The sequence below is a fragment of the Garra rufa genome, chromosome 15 (genome assembly GCF_049309525.1).
Source record: "Garra rufa chromosome 15, GarRuf1.0, whole genome shotgun sequence".
NCBI lineage: Eukaryota > Metazoa > Chordata > Actinopteri > Cypriniformes > Cyprinidae > Garra > Garra rufa.
Genome location: NC_133375.1, coordinates 21,580,993 through 21,602,345, shown reverse-complemented (window position 1 = coordinate 21,602,345; position 21,353 = coordinate 21,580,993). Strand labels below are relative to the sequence as shown.

Sequence of the window (21,353 nt, the reverse complement as noted above, 5' to 3'; positions counted from 1 at the left end):
CACGGTTAGTTCTTCGTCTTTGTAATCTGGTTCGGAAAGGTAGGGTAGGGTTAAAAACTCGATCTCATTTGCTCCAACTTTTGTTCTGGCTTTTTTTATTTTTTACTTTTTGCACGTTTGCTTTGTAAACACTGGGTACTTCCACCTACGTCACGCAATGTTAAGTATTTAAATGTCCTTTTTTATTTATTTATTTTTATTTTTTTAAATGACCAATCGTTTCACTAGATAAGACCCTTATCCCTTGGCTGTAGAGCCTTTTGAAGCTGCATTGAAACTGCAATTTGGACATTAAACCCGTTGGTCCCCACTGAAGTTCACTATATTGAGAAAAATCGTGTTTTTCTCAAAAACTTCATTTATTTATTTATTTTTTTTAAGATTTATTTTTAGCATTTTTGCCTTGTGATATTGTGATAGGACAGACCAGACACGACAGAAATCTTGGATGACATTTGGGTGAGTAAGTCATCAGGATTTTATTCTGGAAGTGAACTAATCCTTTAAATGAACAAATGAAAAGGGGAGGAGAAACCAGTTTGTGACTCGTGTAAGAATATTGAGTGTAAAATATTTTTTAATAGAATGTCTAATTTTAAAAGATATGAGACGTTTTACTTTTAAAAAGGTCTTTCCTGGAAGAGTTTTAGAATTTTAATCATTGGGTAGGTTGAAAGAACTTTATCAATACTATTGTTGTAATTGCTGTAAATGATGTATTAAAGGGATGGTTCGGAGTAGAATTGACTTCATTGCTATGCACTCCGAAGCCCTTGTAAATACCCCATCCGAAGTTTTTTTTACCTTAGTCAAACATTTATGGAGATATTAGAGTTTTTCGAATTGCTTGTTACAGGAGTGAATGGTACATGTGATGTATCTTGTAAATTGCACCACTAAACGTGCAAGTAATCTTACCAAATTTGTGCAGTAGTGTAAATGGGTTATGTACTCACAAAACGCTGCATCAGAACATTTGTAAGTCCACCATGAGTGTTTTAAAAACACGTTTTACCCGAGAACTACTAGTCTCAAAAACTACAAATGGCGACACGTCGACGTCACTTCCCTGGTTTGAAAAAAGCACGTAAAAGTCCTCCTACAAGTTGACATGCACACAGATGTAGTAGGAGGACTTTTACATGCTTTTTTCAAACCAGGGAAGTGACGTCGATGTGTCGCCATTTGTAGTTTTTGAGACTAGTAGGGATCGGCTAAAACGTGTTTTTAAAACACTCATGGTGGACTTACAAATGTTCTGATGCAGCGTTTTGTGAGTACATAACCTATTTACACTACTGTACAAGTTTGGTAAGATTACTTGCACGTTTAGTGGTGCAATTTACGAGATACATCACATGTACCATTCACTCCTGTAACAAGCAATTCGAAAAACTCTAATATCTCCATAAATGTTCGACTAAGGTAAAAAAAACTTCGGATGGGGTATTTAGATGGGCTTCGGAGTGCATAGCAATGAAGTCAATTCTACTCCGAACCATCCCTTTAAATTGATGGTTAATATTTCCATAAATATAGCTATTGTTGCAGATATGCCGTTAAAACAAACAAACAAACAAATAAATTTAAATGCACAACTGCTGAAAATATTAACTAGTCGACCTGGTAAGTTGGTTATTAGATACGTAAAAGGAGAGTCAACCATACTAACCCATCCCTAGTAGCTTGCTACTTTAAAAGTACTGATTTGTGACGGATATGTGACTGATAAATGTACACTATTATTCAGAAGTTTGGGGTTGGTAAGACTTTGTAATGCTTTTGAAAGAAATCTCTTATGCCCACCAAGATCAAAAATACAAAAAACGGCAATATTGTGACATATATACAATTTAACATACCTTATCTATTTTAATATTTTAAAGTGTAATTTATTTATGTGATGGTAAAGCTGAATTTTCAGCATACATTACTCCAGACTTCAGTGTCACATGATCTTTCAGAAATCATTCATATATATTAAAGGAGAAGTTCACTTCCAGAGTAAAAATTTACAGATAATGTACACACCCCTTCTATGGGGCCCTGAGTTTGAACATTATGTACATTATGAACATTATGTTAAATGCGGCTTCAAACAATCCCAAATGCTCTTGTAAATGATCCCAGCAGAGGGAGAAGGGTCTTATCTAGCAAATTTTTTTAAAATTACAATTTATATACTTTTTAACCTCAAACGCTGGTCTTGTGTTGCACTGACATCTTGGATTACAAGGGGGTGAGTCGTGGCCTAATGGTTAGAGAGTCGGACTTGTAACCCAAAGGTTGCGGGTTCGAGTCTCAGGTCCGGCAGGGATTGTACTGTAGGTGGGGGGAGTGAATGTACAGCACTCTCTCCACCCTCAATACCACGACTGAGGTGAGTCCCTTGAGCAAGGCTCCCCGGGCGCCGCAGCAATGGCTGCCCACTGCTCCGGGTGTGTGTTCACAGTGTGTGTGTGTGTGTGTGTGTGTGTGTGTGTGTGTGTTCACTACTGTCCACTTGGATGGGTTAAATGCAGAGCACAAATTCCTAGTATGGGTCACCATACTTGGCCTCTCGTCACCTCCTTTCCTTTCCTGAGTACATTTATCTGTAAATTTTTGTTCTTGAAGTAAACTTCTCTTTTAATTAGGTGATCAAAAAAATGTTCCCGCTTATTATTCTGTGGGAACTGCAATACAGGATTCTTTGATTAACTTCTTTTGTAACATTTAATGTCACTTATGAATCATTTAATGCATTTCTGTTGAATGCAGTTTTGCTAAATAATTTCCTTCAAGAAAAAAAAAACACTTTTTGAATGGTTAGCAGTGACTATTTTTAGCTGGTGCTGGTCATTAGTGTTAAAGGGCTGATAGATAAAGAATTATGCTCGAGTGAGGTTTTAGACACAACCCTTACAGGAAAACATTCTTTCAATTAGTAATGTAAAACAATGGCTCAAACTTCTGGCTAGTTCCTACAAAGTTCTAAAGGCTTTGTTTTGTTTCTGAATAGTGTAGCCTGCACCTGCACAGCTTGAGGCCAAAGTAATTGCTCTTGTTTTCCAGCGTAGCGGAGGAAAACGCCACATCCTGTGTTATTGTTCTTTAATGCTTGCTAAGGTGCCACTGCTAATTTGTCATCAAGTCATGTGCCGTGCAAAATTTCTGAGTGAGGGTTACCTTTAACGTGGCTGGGCTGACCTGGCCTTTCCATTTACATTATCCTGTTTGGCAGTTGTTCTTGGATGGGGCTACATCCTGAAGGCACTGTGTCTGATCAGGTTTGTCAACAGAAATCGTAAATCTTAGGAAACATGCTGTGTGTTTTGGGTGACTTCGAGGATCCAGATTGTGTTATCGAAGCTGTGGCTGATAAAGATAAATGGATATGTGAGCCTACGTTTTAATTGCCGGATGAAACGGATTTGTTAAAGGACAATCCTCTTCTATGGTGCAGTCATTCTGCAGTGAAGTTCAGAGAGTGGGCAGCTTTTTGCATTGTGCATGCTGCACGGAACAATGAACATTGTTATCCGTGATGTCCGATTTGCGAATGAACGAGTCGGTTCTTAATGAATCAGTCTCAAGCATGTCCCAAACTCACAAGTTGTTTGTATGAAGTGGTCTAATAACTGACTCGCTCACTGAAGCGTTAGCCATTTTCAAAATGAACTTCAGCATGAATAACACTGATGTTTATTTATTTATTTCGTTTTTTTTCTTGAATTATTTCTGAATGTTCCATTTTAAATACCAATTGCTACCTACTCATTTTTATTTTAAAAGAGAGATTTCTATGTGTGTGTGGATTCTGCTTTAAAAGTCTTTTTGTAGATTTTTCTAAGCTGACTCTGTAATCACCAGAGAATGGAAATGCTCATTAACATACTTTTTACAGGCCCAACTCACATAACTTTTAATTTAAACACAAAGACAGGCAGGAAAAGGGAAGCATTCCATTGTCACAGCGAGAAATTGCGGTCTTGCTCACTGCTCTCAAGGGAAGCATGCCAGTTACTGCTCTCAGTGTTCTTCAAACATTAACATTTGAGGAACTACAGTTGTTTCCCATTTCTGTAATCTTTGGCTAACACGCTTGTAAATCGCGTAAGTGTTGTTTGATAGTTTGCCTTTTGCAGCTTCATTTGCATAAAGATGGTTCTTGTTTGATACAGCTTAATTGTTTTTAGCTTGCACTCAGCCTTCGTGTTGTAGAGCAGGAGACTTTGGTCTTGCTGATGAATGAAACATTTGGCAGCAGCCAGTGCTGGTTAGATGAATGTGCCTAAAGGGCCTGACTTTCACTTATGAGAAAGCTGCCTTATTGAATCAGGAATACGTTGTGGCCTAGACTTGAAATTCGATGATTTTTGTTTAATTGAGGTCGTCTTTGCAGCGTTATTGAAACTTGTACAAAAGAGCTGTAATACTGTTGCTGACAGTTAATTATTCTGATTTATCTGTCAGCCCTATAACACCAGTGTCCAGCGTCAACTAAAAATAATCACTACTGACTTAATGGGATAGTTCAGGCAAAAATGAAAATTCTGTCATTAATTACTCACCCTCATGTCGTTCCAAACCCGCAAGACCTTCATCTTCCGAACACAAATTAAGATGAAATCCAAGAGCTTTCTGCTATAGAAATCTATCCTGCATAGACATCAACACAACTGCCACGGTCAAGGCCTGGAAAGGTAGTAAGGACATCGCTAAAATAGTCCATATGACATCAGTGGTTCAACCTTGATTTGATGACGCTATGAGAATAATTTCCATGCACAAGTAAAACTAAAATAATGACTCTATTCAATAATTTTTTCTCTTCTGTGTCAGTCTTTGATTGACATTCACAACAATACCATGACACATACGTGTGCATTCCTCTGCTTAAAAACAAGGCGCAGTGAATCCAGGTTCTAAGTTAGAACAACAGGTCACCACACGTATGCAGGGTGGTACTCTCTGGGGAAGAAATAGTTGAATCAAGTCATTATTTTTGTTTTCTTTGCACCCAAAAAGTATTCTTGTAGCTTCATAACATTACGGTTGAACCACCGATGTCACATGGATTATTTTAGTGATGCGTTTATGTTCTGGGCTTTGAACATGTCAACTGCTTTAAATTACTTTTTTCCCCACATCAGTCTACACTCCATAAACCATTATGACGAAGCAAAATCAGAATTCTTACAACTTCGTAAATTTATTGAAAATAAAAACTGAAATAAGTACATTGCATACTGTAAGTATTCATACTCTTAATTCAGTACTTAGCTAAAGCATCTTTTACAGTCTCAAGTTTTTTTTGGGGTATGATGCGACAAGCTTTGTACATCAACATTATTTGGCGATTATATGCCATTTTTCTCCTAACCTCTTCACCGCTCAAGCTCTGTCAGGTTGGATGGGGAAAGACACATTTTCAGGTTTCTCCAGAAATGTTTGAATTGGTTCAAGCCCAGACTCTCGCTGGGCCACTCAAGGACATCCACAGTTGTCTATAAGCCACTCTTGCTGTGTGCTTTGGGTCATTGTCCTGTTGGAAGTTGAAGGGAAGTTTGGAAGGTGAACCTGAATGCTCTGGACTGGGTTGTCATTAAGGCTATTTCTATATTTTGCTGTGTTAAGCTTTACTTTTACTTTTGAGTCCCTCAGTCCCTGCTACTTGAGGTTCACCAGACCAGAAAATATTGTTTCTCACAGTCTAAGGAGCCTTCAGGTGCTTTTTTTTTTTTTTTTTTGCAAAGTCCAGGTGTGTTTTCATTTGTCTTCACTAAGAAGAGGATTGAGTCTTGCCACACTGCCATAAAGCCCAGATCGGTGGAGTGCTGCAGTGATGTTGGTTTTTGCTATCTTCACATATGATCACAGAGCTCAACTTGAGTGACCATCAAGATCTTGGTCACCACTCTAATGAAAGCTCTTCTCCATCAATTGCTCAGTTTGGCCAGGAGGCTGGCGTTATGAAGAGTCCTGGTTGTTTCAAACTTCTTCCATTAAGGCTAATGGAGACTGCATGCTTCTGTGAACCTTTAATGCAGCAGTTTTTTTTTTTTCTGAATTCTTCCCCAGATCTGTGGCTTGATGCAATCCTGTTTCTGAGCTATACAAGCAGTGTTTTTAACCTCAGGGCTTGGTTTTTGCTCTGATATGCATTTGTGCTGTTTGACCTTTTAATTAAGAAGTGTGCCTTTCCAAATCATATCCATTCAATTGAATTTGCCACAGGTTAACTTCACTCATATTTAGTAACATCTATAAGCAGTATGAATGCTCCTGAGTTAAATTTCATCCGTCCCAGATAGGGGTATTAATACTTATGCAATGGAATCATTTCAGTTTTGTATTTTTTTATAAATTTGCCAAAATGTTAAAAACCTGTTTTTGCTTTACAATTGTGGCCTATGGATTGTAGATTGATGTGGAAAAAAGGCAGCAACATAACAAAAATGTAGGCATATGAATACTTTCTCAAGGCACTTTAAAGTTTCTTGGACCTTAAGTGCAGGCACCCCGAGTTCAGGTTGGGTCATTTCCTAATCCCTAGGATACATTTGTGCAAATGTTTTCTGACTCCTCATAACAATTTCTGGTAGCAGCACAGATTTGTTGTGAATGTTTCTGAGGGTGTATACTTGCATAACCTGCAAATGTGAAACCTTTTAGGTTGCCTCCTTAAAATAGTGTTTCTGTTTATTTTCTCAAAGGGATATTTTTTTTTTAGAAGTGATTTCTTAAAAACGAAGGGAGGAAAAGTTGTTTACAATGCCATTGAACTGATTTGGCCTTTTTGTCAAGGGCCGCAGGATATTTTGTTAATAAGTAAAGCATGTTTTCTCCTGACACTGACATGAAAAGATCAAAAAAATCAATCTGAACATCGGGAGATGGAGAGTGAGTCACACCAAATGTCAGCTCTCTGTCACCTTCTCAATCCCTCAGAAATAAACGCTCGAGGAAAAAAAAAAAAGACTATCATCTCATATCATCTCATCACCTTTTTTTTTTTTTTCCACGCAGACATTTTTATCGAGCACTGGCAGTTTTTGTCCTTTATGCTTCTGTTGTCAATCTCTGTATCTGTGATTAGTGACCTTGTTGATTGCGAAAGTTGGCATGCTTACGCACAAAACCAACCTGTGTTCTGTGGTTTATGTTGACAATGACATTTATGAACCATGACCATTTTTTTAGTATATTTTAGTTTTAATATATCTAAATAAGCTGTCTGGACAGGTCAATGAATGAGGCCATTCACTTCATCAATATTACGTTCTTACTAAGATTGTAATAGTAGTGATGCATTATGTTCATTTTGTCATTTGGCATCGTAATATTTCACAGAGTTAAAGGCCAGGCCTCTTCATATCCTGAGAGTCTTAATTAGCTGCCCAGCCACCCTTTAATTTCTAGCAAAGTCAAAGTTAAGGCACTTTTCTGTCCTGATGCACTATGCAGTACTTTGCTCTGTCCTGCTTAATTAGCCACAGAACTGCGCTTCTCCACTTTAATAGGACATAATAGCCGCTCTTTTGCCTTTTTGTCTTTTACATGCACTTTTAAATAAGATTAGCTTGAAATACTCCACATTAGAGCTTTGCTGAGTCCGGTGCATGCTAGAATAAACGACCCTGTTTTAGTATTCCTTTTTCCCCTCCACCTATAGCTTTCATTTTTAAACAGTTTTTTTCATTCTGGACACAAGATGGCAGTGTGACACTTTGAAAAACATCAGAAAACCCAGAAGCCCACTTTGGTTTGAGCCTGAGCGATACAGGGTTTCTGCTTCTTGAGTGCACAGTGGAATTTTTGCGCTGTTTAGTCAGATGTGTGGAAAGGTTGCTGTGGAGGCGTCTTTGAATTAAATTAAATCCTCTTTTGTCATCTTGCGTTAACAAAGAGACCATGACACGCAGCTGGAGGTTCGGGCTAAATTTAAGAAAGTCATTAGTCACCTTTAACTGCAAAGTAGATGCATTAAAATGGAGTCTAAAATGGCATAAATGGTAAAATATCAATCTTTTATGGATACCAGGTCTTAACAGTAAGGACTTTTTAAATGTATTTTATTAGCCTGGTCATAAAATATTTACTCATCCTCATTTTTACTTTTTTTTTTTTTTTTTTTTTTTTACTGGCTTAACCTCAAAGAAATGATACAGTATGTATTAATTTAAAACAAACAAACAAACAAAAATGATTTGTGCCATTAAATAGCTATATTTTTTTCCCCACTAATTTATGTACTTTAAGGATATAATGCATTTATATTATTATTACTTTTAATTCTGATTATAAATCCAAATTTATATATACAAGTAAATTACTGTAAGAACTGGAAATAAATATTACATGCTATCAATGTATATTTCTTACATTTTACACATTAAAAAGTTTGGGATCATTAAGATTTTTAATGTCTAAGCTTAAGTCTTTCCTGCTCATTAAAACACTTTAAAAAATGATTAAAAATACAGACAAAACAGTAATATTGTGAAATATTATTACAATTTAAAATCCTGTTTTTTTTTTTAATATACTTTAAAATGGAATTTATTCCTGTGATGCAAAGCTGAATTTTTAGCATCATTACTTCAGTCTTCTGTTTATTGTCAATGTTGCAAACAGTTGTGTTGCTTAATATTCTTTTGGAACCTGTGATACTTTTTTTTCAGGGTTCTTTGATGAATAAAACGTTAAAAATTGTTTGTAAGAATGTACACTATCATTCAAAGTTTGGGGTCAGTTTTCTTTGAAAGAAATGAATACTTTTATTCACCAAGGATGTGTTAAATTGATAAAAGGTGGTAGCAAAGACTTAAGTTGTTAGAAAATATTTCTATTCTGGATAAATGCTGTTCTTTTTAACTTTTTGTTTATCAAAGAATCCTGAAAAAAGTATCATGGGTTCCAAAAAAAATATTAAGCAGCACTGTTTCCAACACTGATAATAAATCAGCATATTAGAATGATTTCTGAAGGATGGAGATAAAAATTCAGATTTACATCACAGAAAAAAAATGCATTTTAAAGTGAATTTAAATTGAAAACTGTAGATTGCAATAATATTTCATAATATTACTTTTTTCCTGTATTTTAATCAAATAAATGAAGTTTTGAGCATAAGAGACTTACTTAAAAAACAATAAATATCTTTGTAAAATGCCATTGTCTGTGAAACTACATCATTTACACCATTTGTTGGCAATTTATGGCATGTGATGTAAAATGGAGCAAGAGCCATACTCACAGAGCTCTCCTTTAGCAAAAATGTTATATTTTCACTCTTACATGATCATTTTTCTCGCTTTTCCAGGATGTTTTGAATAACCTTGGCTCATCTGAGTTGGATGAGGATGACCTGATGCTGGATCTTGACCTCTCTGATGACCAGCGACCTCACCATGGTATGTTTTCACTCCAGTTGACTCCAGTTGCTCTCTTCTTTTTGCTTCAGACTCTCAAACATGTTATATGGCGTTTCTCTCATTCATATTCATGCTGTTAAATCTTTGAATATCTTGTTATAGTAATTACACATTCTTATAATAGCTGCATCGCTTGAAGAAATGATTTTTGCCTTGATAAAAAAAGATGAGACCTTATCCTCCTCCCTACTTTAGCGGAAGAAGACTTCTAGATTTTAATACCTTGTAAAATATTACACCATGAAGTTATGCACGAATACAATTATGAATTAGTCATGTCGTCATCTTAATTTTCCAAATGTTCTGATATTTCGGGAGGAGTTACATCAGCGCGTGTGACGCTACACGTTAACATGCACCACAGGCAGAGCCTCTAGACAGATAAACACTGCGAATGTCATTGCTGATATTTACTAAAGCAGTTTTTTCGCAAGAGAAGTAAATAGCGCAGCGCCTGTGCATGAAGTTGTTTTAGCATGAACTTCCACTGGATCAGTGGTTCTCAAGTGGTTTTGCTTCAGGACCCAGATTATTGGACAATTGGCCATCTAACACTACTAAATTTAGGCTTTTTTTGTACAAAAATGTCTTAAAATGTAAATAAATCCCTTATTTCATGAAAACAAAGTTGAAGCTTGTTTTCACCCAGGGTTTTTTTTATTTATTTTTTTTTATTTGCTGTTAAAGCCTCCCGGGAGGATTCCAGTCAGTCTCTTGCATCTTGCCTCAACCTGCTGCCCTCACCCCTGGAGGCATCCACCGACCGGACCCCTGGAAGAGAGCCCAAGGAGCCCACCCTCAGGTATGTTTTCACAATTTCACAGACACACTGTGAACATGAATGTTTCAACAGTGGGGATAATGTTACATGCCCGCTTTAATGACTCAGTAATGGTGTTTACCTTGTTACAAACCACACAATGATCATCCAATTGTTTCATGAATCTGAATAGATTTGAAGAGCTCAACATTTGGATTTTTTTCTGCTGGCCTAGCCAAACTTGTAGTTCACATTGGTACTTGCCTGCCAACATTACAAGAAAATGGATATTAGAAATAGATTTTTTTGGTAACACTTTACAATAAGGTTTATTATGGAGGCTCGTTTCCGCCACTGAATAGAAAATAAAAAAAGGTTATTGCGACTTTTTATGTCACAATTCTGACTTTTTTTCCTCAGAATTGCGTAATACACACTTTTACAAAAGGTAAAAAGTCGCAGTTGCGAGTAAAGTCAGAATTGCGATTTTATATCTTGCAGTTCTGAGAAATAAAGTCAGAATTGTGAGATATAAACTTGCAATTCTCTGAACATATCAGTCTTTTTTTTCACATCACTTATAACTCGCAATTCTGCCTTTTTTTTTAGAATTGTGAAGTAAAAAGTTGCAGATTTTAAAGTCAGCATTGCGACTTCATATCTTGCAGTTCTGAGAAATAAAGTCAGAATTGTGTGATATAAACTCACAATTATGAGTTCAGTCAGTGAGTTGCAATTCTGTGAATATATCAGTCTTTTTTTTCTCCTCAGAACTGGACTTTATAACTCTCAATTCTGACTTTTTTTTTTTCTCAGAATTGCGAGTTTAAGTCAGAATTGTGAGATATAAACTTGCAATTCTGTGAACATATCAGTCTTTTTTTTCCTCTTCAGAACTGGACTTTATAACTCGCAATTTTGACTTTTTTCTCAGAATTGTGAGGTAAAAAGTCACAGTTGCGAGTTATAAAGTCAGAATTGCTACTTCATATCTTGCAGTTCTGAGAAATAATGTCAGAATTGTGAGATATAAACTTGCAATTCTGTGAACATATCAGGCTTTTTTTTTTCTCTCAGAACTGGACTATAACTCGCAATTCTGACTTTTTTTTTCTTAGAATTGTGAGGTAAAAAGTTGCGGTTGCGAGTTATAAAGTCAGAATTGCAACTTTATATCTTGCAGTTCAGAATTGTGATATGAACTAGCAATTCTGAGAAATAAAGTCAGAATTGTGTGATTATAAACTCACAATTGTGAATTAAGTCAGAATTGTGAGATATAAACTTTTTCCTCATATTTGCGAGTACATATTTCGCAATTCTGACTTTATTTCTCACAATTGTGAGTTTATATCCTGCAATTCTTACTTTATTTCTCAGAACTGTGAGACATAAATTCACAATTGTGAGTTATAAAGTCAGTTACAAGTTTATATGACGCAATTATGAGAAAAAAAAGTCAGAATTACGAGATATAACCTCGCAATTGCAAGAAAAAAGTCAGAATTGTGAGATTAAAAAGTGGCAATTACCTTTTTTATTTTTTATTCAGTGGTGGAAACAGGCTTCCATAGTTATCATTAGTTAACTACATTAATTAACAAACTAAGAATGAACAATACTCTTACAGCATTTATTAATCTTAGTTAATGTTCATTTTAGAATTTAATTATGCTTTATTAAAAGTTGTGTTTGTTATTGTGAGCTAACATGAACAAACAATGACGGTATTTGTGTTAACTAACATATCTAACACTCAAAGATTATTAAATAGTGTAAAAAATGTGTTGTTCATTGTTTGTTCGTTCATGTTAGTTAATACACTAACTAAAGATAACACGTCACCTTATTATAGATGTTTTTCCTGAACGCGGAAGTCACGTCTGACTCTTAACCTGAAGAATGCTTTGCATTTCCGGTCTCCAATGTTTCTAGTCAAATTATCTATATTCCAAGTTGATAATCTAATGTTAAACCTATTAAAATATTTTTAAAAAGCACATGGCTCTATAGCGCCATCACTTGACAATATTGCAATAACCGTCATTTGTCAGTGCCTCACCCCTCCAAGTTTAATGAGTGTGTAGATGACACGAAGCTGCCAATGTTAGCTACGTTAAAAACAGATGAGGGCTATTTGAATAGGTTCCTATGGAGACCGGAACAGAAGAGCATCCAATCTGACGTTAGAATTCGTAATGGCGGCGCTCTTGGTTTACTAAGGAAAAAGGTCTATAAAGTGTTACTGATTTTGTTTTATTTTTTATTTTTTTATTTGTACTTCTGTTTAGCAAGGATGCAGTACATTCATCAAACGAAAGTCACAGTAAAGGCATTTACAGTGTTACAAAAATATATATTTGAAATAAATGCTGTTCTCTTCAACTTTCTATTTATCAAAAAAGTATCACAGTTCCCACAAAAATATTAACAATTGTTTTCATCATTTATAAAAATAGTAAATGTTTCTTTAGCACCAGATCAGCATATTAGAATGATTTCTGAACGGTTATGTGACACTGAAGACTGGAATAATGGCTGAAAATTCAGCTTTGCCATCACAGGAATAAATTACGTTTTAAAATGTATTCAAATACAAAACAATTGATCAAAATTGTAATAATATTTCACAGTATTACAGTTTTTACTGTAGTTTTTAACAAATAAATGCATGTTTTTTAAATCCTTAAAAAGTGCTTATTGTTTTTAGTTCCTTAGAGGAATAGTTCAACCACAAATGAACATTCTGTCATCCTTTATTCACTCTTATGTTGGTTCAAACATCAATGGCTTTTTCTTTTGTGAAACAGAACAGAAAGATTTTGATCCAGACACCGAAAATGTCATTAAAGTAATCTCTGCTTCAGTTATTGACACGTTACTGATATAAGCAAGGAAAAGCTATTAAATGTTTATTAATAAACACTTGGCCACATTTAAAAAAACGCTTAACGTGTATAAAACTGAACATTTGGCTGAAACATTACATTTAGTAACAGAATCTTTGACATCATCATCAGCAAGCATGTCAAATGATCCGTCATCATCCATCATGTAAATAATGATGGATGATATATTGATGGAAGGAAGTTTTTTGTTTACAGAGTGTCAGTTTAAGTATATTGTGATATTCTGAGAATTTTCATTTTGGAGCATCAACACTTATTTAAAGGATTGTCGTACTATGTTAAAGGGATAGTTGCCCCAAAAATGAAAATTCTGTCATTAATTAATCACCCTCATGTCATTCCAAACCTCTGAGACCTTCGTTCATCTTCAGAACACAAATTAAGTTATTTTGCAGGGTTTAGAATGCTCTTGGATTTTATCAAAAATATCTTAATTTGTGTTCCGAAGAAGAATGAAGGTCTTATGGGTTTGGAATAACTTGAGGGTGAGTAATTAAAAACAGAATTTAAATTTTTGGGTGAACTATCCCTTCAAACTGAAGCACAGCTTTAGCCAGACTGAAGCATTTTGATCAAATGAATTCATAAACGAGCAAGTGAACTACAGCGTTCGCTAACTAACATGTCAAGAAATACAGTCACGTCAAAAATGACGTGAGATTAAACTGATTCATACAGTTGTGTTCTCAGTGGATGCGAGTCCTACTTCATCCACAGCTTTGCATCTTGTTCCCTAAACGATCAGAACCAACTTTCTCTGATGTATTGACATGGGCATTGAGTGCGCCGACAGTTTGTATGATTTGATAACGTTCTTTCAAACTCTACTCTACTCTGGCTGGCAGTTTCATCCTCATGTGTAATGAAAGCAGAGTCATTTCAAAACCGGATGAATCCCATGTGGACACAGAGCAAATTATATTAGCATGGAAATTAGCCTAGAAAATTGAATACATTTCCTGACCTTATAATTATTTGTACAGTTTTTAGAGCATGCCCCAAAATAGAGCGGGTTTATTTTGAAATTATTACAGAATGTACTCTACACAACTGTTACATGTCGGCGACTTGTAATAAGTCCCGTATTTGTTTTCTGCAAAAGTTTCAATGTTTAAACGCAACACCATAGTGCCAAATATTACCTTATATTGCTGAAAGGTTATGAGAAGTACTTTTCCAAACCAACACTGTTATATGACATTTTATAGTATATTTGAGCTAGCGAATGCCTCATAAAAGCCGTGCTGCTTCTAGAAAGCGTATTTTCGCCTTGTCAGCAGGTGGTGATTGAATGACCTTGTCTTGATGTCTTTGACACAGTTTTGAATGAGATTTCTTAGTGAGTAGCCCCACAAACCAGTTGTGTTTTTTTTTTTATTTGTTTTGCTATTACTGCATCTGAGGAAGTTCTGTATTTTGTTCTCATCAAGTTAAAGATCTTACAGTTTGCGCCATGATTATCTGACCCTGTTATTGACAAAGGGTTTTTGCTTTTTCATTGTCAGCCAGGCTATTGCTATTCATGTTGCATTCGCTAATTTCATTAGCAATTATTTATGGCATGGGTTGGTGTATTAACAGTGTTTAAAGAGCTTTCAAAGGCATAGTTCATCAACAAAATGAAATTCTGTATATTTACTTAGCCCTATGCTATTTTAGACGCACATTCTGATACTTTTCTGTGAAAAACAAAAGCAGTATGTTTCGGATCTTTTTAAATAAACAAGTTCATTGTGTTTTTAAACAAACAAACAAAAAAACAATGACAGAAGTAGGCTATTTGTATTTGACTTGTACATGATACTTTGAGTCTTCTGAAGCTGTATGATAGCTTTATGAGGTTGAAATTTAGGTGTATATTTACTGGAAAATGTTTTCTCCACTGTGTCTCTCAAATCTCATTCCACATACAGTATAGTTTAAAGGTGCCATAGAATGGAAAACTGTATTTACCCTGGCATAGTTGAATAATAACAGTTCTGTACATGGACATGACATACCAAGAGTTGCGATCATTAATAGTTACGCCCCCAACATTTGCATAGCCGAATCATCAGAAGTTCTGCAGCTAGGCTATTGTGAAAAAAACAAAAACAAAAAAACAACAAAGCGAGGACAATAGCGAAAATGGCAGATCACGGGAATAAATGTTATGTTCCAGGTTGTGCAGGAGATGTTAAGTGCAGGGATGGGTTGGTGTCTGTAACTTACTCAGAAAGGCAAGGAAACCAAATAAGGTGATCTAATAAAATAAGGCGAGCCACTGAAAAGACACGGTTAGCTTATTGCTAGCGGTAGCCTGTTACATTGCAGTACATAAGATTTCACTTACCACATACAGTGTATGGAGAGATGACTGCATGGACGATGGCGAATGATTTGCAGATCCTGATCACTGCTGACAGCATTTAAACTTGTCAAATGCGGTAAGTACTGCGGCTGTAGTATAACGTTACACAGAGCACGTGTGATCGCCGATCTCAAAAGTGAAACTAAAAAGTTATCGTGCATTCAACTCCATGTGTTCCTTCCTGCTGTGTGAGAGCGAGCCGCTCTGTGAAACAGCCAATCAGAGCAGAGCTCATCATTATTATTCATGAACCTTCCAAATAAGGTAATAACAGAGCATTTCATTCTAGGGACAAATCCTAGGGTTGTAAATGGACCGTTTCTGGAGAATTTTTGCCCTTACCTAAGTTATATACCTTTTATGTAGATATCAGAGAACAATTTAAAATATTGTATCAATGCATTCTATGGCAATTTAAAAGTGTATAGTCTAAAAACATAAATTAATCAAAGCTGGCATCTTCTGTACATTTCTAAAATTAAAAGTATTTCAAAATAATGCTGTTCTTTCAAACTTTGTTCATCAAGGATCGCAGTTTGTATCATGGTTTTCACAAACACATTAAGCAGCAAAATTGTTTTCAATTGTTCAGTTGATGATGATATGATTCTTGAGCGCTAAGTCAGAGTATTAGAATCATTTCTGAAAGATCATGTGACACTAAAATAATGTAAATGTATAGGTACATTGCATATTAAAAATGACCAGTTATTTTAAATTAAAAAATATATAGTAATACTGTAAAATATTATTACAATTGAATAAATTCAGGAAGCATAAAAGATTTCAGTTACACTTTACTTAAAGCCTTTATTTATAATGAATTAGGGTTTTTAAAGGGTATAATGCATTATTATTATTATTCATAATGTGCTTTGTAATACATTATATCTTGTCGTAAATAATTATAATCAAATTTAAAATTAATAGTCTTAGCTTAGGTTACAATTATTCATGACTGAGATCATACAATACATTATATAGTGCATTACAAGGCATAACTAATGCATTAAAACTAGGGCTGTCAATCGATTAATTTTTTTTAATCGTGATTAATCGCATGGTTGTCATGAGTTAACTCGCGATTAATCGCACATTTTTATCTGTTCTAAATGTACCTTAAATTAATACTTTTTAAAGTTTTTAATACTCTAATCAACATTGGCATGGACAAATATGGATGCTTTAAGCAAATATGTGTTTATTATCAGTGAAACCATACTCGACATGAAGACTAACTTGTTTCAAATGTCATAGATGTTTTTCAAATAACTTGTTCATGTCTATTAGACACATGAAAAAAAGAACATAGAAACACCAGGTTCCCATTACTTCTCTTTCTTTGCACTGAGCAATTTACTTCCACAAGCTTGTTTATATTATTTGCCGGACAGGGCAGCTCACTTCTTCTGAACAAGCAAAATCTACATTTATTATTACATTTCTTTGCCTCTCGGTGCCCACATACTGTAATCTGATGCAGCCAAGTTCTCAACAAAACTGTTTCCATTGTTTTGATTAAGTATTTTTGTTATCAGACAACCAAAGTAATATGAAATAATAACTGAAAAAAAAATCCTGCATTATGATCATGATTCAATCACTGAAAAGAATCATTTACCGGCATCTGGACATAAGTCACTCCCTGCATTATTATCGTTGCTTTTAACTTCCTGTCTGAATTCCTTCAGGATCCTTTGACTTTTTAGGAGTTTACCCATTTAAAGTTATGTGATCGCAAAAACCTGCTTCTTCTTTTTAATGTATTGTTTTGGTTATAATGTACTGATTGGAGAGCCTGGTCTCATGAAAATGCGCACTAGCACGACTTTCTGTTTCTATTTGGCGTGCTATTAATAAGCTGAAATTAACTTTGGCGTGCATATGATATGCATGTGTTTGATATGCATATAATACGCCGTTTTCGCGTGCATACTCGTATGTGGCTTTACGCATCAACTCCACAGCACCAATCCTAACGTACACTGACTCCGCTTGCATTCATTAAATATGCCAGAAGTGCCGGTACGCATGAAAAAGTGCAAGTACGCAAAAGGATAAAATACAGAAGTGCCTGCGTACTGGCCCACTTCAAGCACTGGAATGAACATAACATCTGTTTTAACTGAAAGCGCTGCTCCTCTGCCGCTCGCTGAACAGAGCAGACGCAGATATAAAGAGAGGGAGGTGCGCGCGCATTGGGAGACCTCGCGCTCGTTCAGTAAAACCGGAGAGACTATATTAGGTTTGTCCAATTATGTGTTTATGTATTGTTGCTAGACACTTTTCGCTAGGTTGGCAACACTGTGCATCCATTTCTTTAACTATGGGCTACGTAGTGGGTCAAACAGAAAATGCGCGCTGCGTTAATCGCGCGTTAATAAAATTAGTGCCGTTAAAATGAATTTGCGTTAACGCGCTATTAACGCGTTAATTTTGACAGCCCTAATTAAAACTACTTTTAGAATGCATTATACAAAAAAAAGTAATGTGTTAGTCAGAAGTCTTCCCAACTCCAAACTTTTTTGAACAGTGGTATATTTGGATGTATTGCATTTGGGTATGACGCGCATCTGAATGTTTGAATAATGACTTAAACTTCAATATGTTCCTATTTGTTCCTATATGGCTTCTGCAGAATATAGCTCACCAGTCATGGATTTTTTCTTTTATTTACTGGAGCTCTCTGCCTGCCATAATCACCCTAAACTATTTTTGTATGGACAAAGAATGTTTTCTATAAAGGCAGCATACTGCTTTGGAGCAACATGAGGGTGAGTAAATAATCACAAACTTGCATTTTTGGGTGAACTATCTATTTTTATGTTGCTTGTAGCATCTAATAAATCATCCAGCATTGAAAATAATGAAACTCAAAAGAAGTAAAGTAGTTGGCTTTTTCTCATGTTTGTCAAATTCATCATTTGAAAGACTAGAGCGAAACTGCTTCAAAGATGCATGGGATTGCGGGATAGTGTCATTATGGTGGGGAGGTGTCAGCTAGTATAGATGTCTTTAATGGACAGTGGCTGGGAGGCCTGTTTTCTGCTGTGAGTCAGCTCAGCTAGAGTTGAGGATGCACTGTTTGATGGGCTATAATCCTACACCCTGACTAAGTGACAAGATATATTATCCCAAGGCGAAATCTGGGCTGTTGGTGTGGAAAACGCATCAGCCGTCAACGAGACTGATGCACGGCAGCTCGTGTTATGTTTTTCTCGCTCAGCGACGCAGCGCTAGCCCATTTTACAGCTCTGAAGAGAGGCAGAAGGAAGTGTTTTGCTCTGTGAAGGGAGACAGCAAGATGAAGCTATAGGAAGAGCCGAAAAAAGAGCTTAGTCCATCTTAGCAGTGCTGCAAAAGACAGTGTAAAGGTTTATGATTGGTTTTCTCTTATACAGCTTTCACACACAGAGAGGCACAGTTTAAATGAAAGGAAACTGAAATCCTCAACCATATCCTTTTTTTTCCATTTTGTGAGGAACAAAATGATCAACTCTCTATTGCAGTTTGATCTGATTTAGTTATACTATCAGCAAGGTCGTCTAGAAGGAAAGAAAATCTAATTGCTCATAAGACCCATTTAGTTTTCTTGTACGCTTTGTCTAAATCATATTTTCTTCGTCTTTTCTTTAGAGGTCAATCATATTTTCCTTATTAAAAGTTTCACATCAAGACATTTTTAAACATACGTGACCCTGGACCGCAAAACCAGTCATAAGGGTCGTGGGTAAGCTTTCCATTGATGCATAGTTTGTTAAGATAGGACAACGTTTGGCTGAGATACAACTATTTGAAAATCTGGTATCTGAGGGTGCAAAAAAATCTAAATATTGAGAAAATCACCTCTAAAGTTGTCCAAATTAAGTTCTAAGCAATGCATATTACAAATCAGAAATTAAGTTTTGATATATTTGCAGTACGAAATTTACAAAATGTCTTCATGGAACATGATTTTTACTTAATATCTTAATGATTTTTGGCATAAAAGAAAAATCGATAATTTTGACCTATGCAATGTATTTTTGTATATTGCTACAAATATACAAATATGGCTGGTTTTGTGGTCCATGGTCACCTAGAAAATCTGTTGTAACCTACAAGGAGACCATTCCTGGTGACTTTCATGAGCAGACATGTTGGCTATAGAGCTGCACTGCCATGATGTTGATCTGTAGGTCAAACCACAAAGTGAATTCGTCCTATGTTCTCAACAGAATTCATAATGGGTTAGAATAGTTTTTGAATAAGTAAAATAAATCTCCTACCTACTAACATAAGGATTATATAAACAACCATTTGTAATGTGAAATTCATGTTGTAGAACTAAATGTGAACATCTCCAAGTCATGTAAATGATAGATATTTTACTCATAAGTTAAAAAATCTTATAGAAAATAGAGAACATTCTAATTGTCTACCATGTTTAGGACTAAACTGAACAGCTCTATATTAATGTACTTCTACTGCTACCAATACAATTCTTATTATGATTTGTTATTAGAAATTAGGGGTGGGTGACTAAAATATTTATATCACAATATGAATAATTTTATTTCACGGTAACAACATATTGCGACATAGTTATTTTTTTTTATCTTTATGATATCAATTTTGGATACCATAGAAATTTCATATTTCTTGTCACCACACTCTTAAAAATAAAGGTTCCAAAAGGGTGTTTTTGCAGTGATGCCATAGAAGAACCATTTTTGGTTCCCCAAAGAAACTTTCAGTGAACAGTTCTTAAAAGAACCATTTTGAAGAATGTTTAAAAAATCTAAAGAACCTTTTTTGACTATAAAGAACCTTTTCTGCATTTGAAAGTTTCCATGGATGTTTAAGGTTCTTCATGGAACATCGATGTCAATAAAGAACCTTATTTTTAAGAAAGATCACAAAAAAACCCCTAAAAAACAAACTAAAGCTTACTGAAGACGAGTAAACCGTCAATGATTAAATAAGAATTAGAAATTAATTACAAACAATAAGACAAAAAACTACAGTAGAATAAATAAGAAATGCTACATGCATTGTATAAAGTAATTAAATGTATAAAAACACTGGATATTATTCACTGTGCAAATTAAATATATATTTCATCTTATTAAAGTTACAAAAGTTACTTAGTTAGCAGCAGTGAGGATTTTCTCTTTTGTTGTTTAAATATGAACAACAGACAGCAGGAATATTAGACTGCTGTCATTTTAAGAGCTACCAGGATCCAATATACTGTTACACACTTGTTTTTTCAGCTGTTTGCTTTCACCTAAGTCCTAACTTACTGTGTTTATGAGGATACTTGCAAAGACGTGCAATTTGACACACACAAGTGTGTGTATTTAACCATTGAAGGCCTATAAAGTAACTCCCGTGCACACGCCTCTCTGACAGCGAAATGTGGTCTCTTTAGCTGCTGTTTGCATTTCAACATCATGTTTTTAAACCGCAATGCTTAAAAAGATGCAAACAATACATTTTGTGACCACGTAGCACAGTAAAGTCACGTGAGCATGTAGCTGTAATGGAGATCATAATTGAAAATCAAAATTCTACCGGTTAATCATGTCTACCGGTATATCGCCCACCCCTATTATGAGTCATTTATTTATATGGTTAAATATAATTATAATTAAATTAGAATTATTAATAATTGGTCAAGTATTACAGTATGTTGTCGTTCATGTTAATATAAATCATGTTTAAATTATGTAGAGGATTCCAGAGCTCAATGTTTTATAAAGCGCAAACATAAAAGTACACAAAGATGAAGAGACTGCAAAATGTAAACAACAACTTCCTGAGTGCACCTTTAGCCCAGAGACAGAGAGAAAGCACTGAAATGCTGAGACGCAAAGCTTACGACCAGCTGGGTTCTCGCTCTCTTTCTCTCTTCCTCTCTTCCTCTTGTCCTT

The 21,353-nt window shown here is 35.3% G+C and overlaps 1 protein-coding gene across 1 annotated transcript in view; it reads left to right on the top strand.

Annotated features, from left to right (window-relative positions):
- LOC141287684 (serine-rich coiled-coil domain-containing protein 1-like) overlaps nt 1–21,353 on the top strand; it is an 87,897-nt gene that overhangs the window by 8,006 nt on the left and 58,538 nt on the right. Inside the window, exons 3-5 of the mRNA XM_073819827.1 lie at nt 9,308–9,398; nt 10,107–10,221; nt 18,084–18,090. Coding sequence (XP_073675928.1) covers nt 9,308–9,398; nt 10,107–10,221; nt 18,084–18,090 — 213 coding nt within the window. The remainder of the gene's footprint in view (nt 1–9,307; nt 9,399–10,106; nt 10,222–18,083; nt 18,091–21,353) is intronic.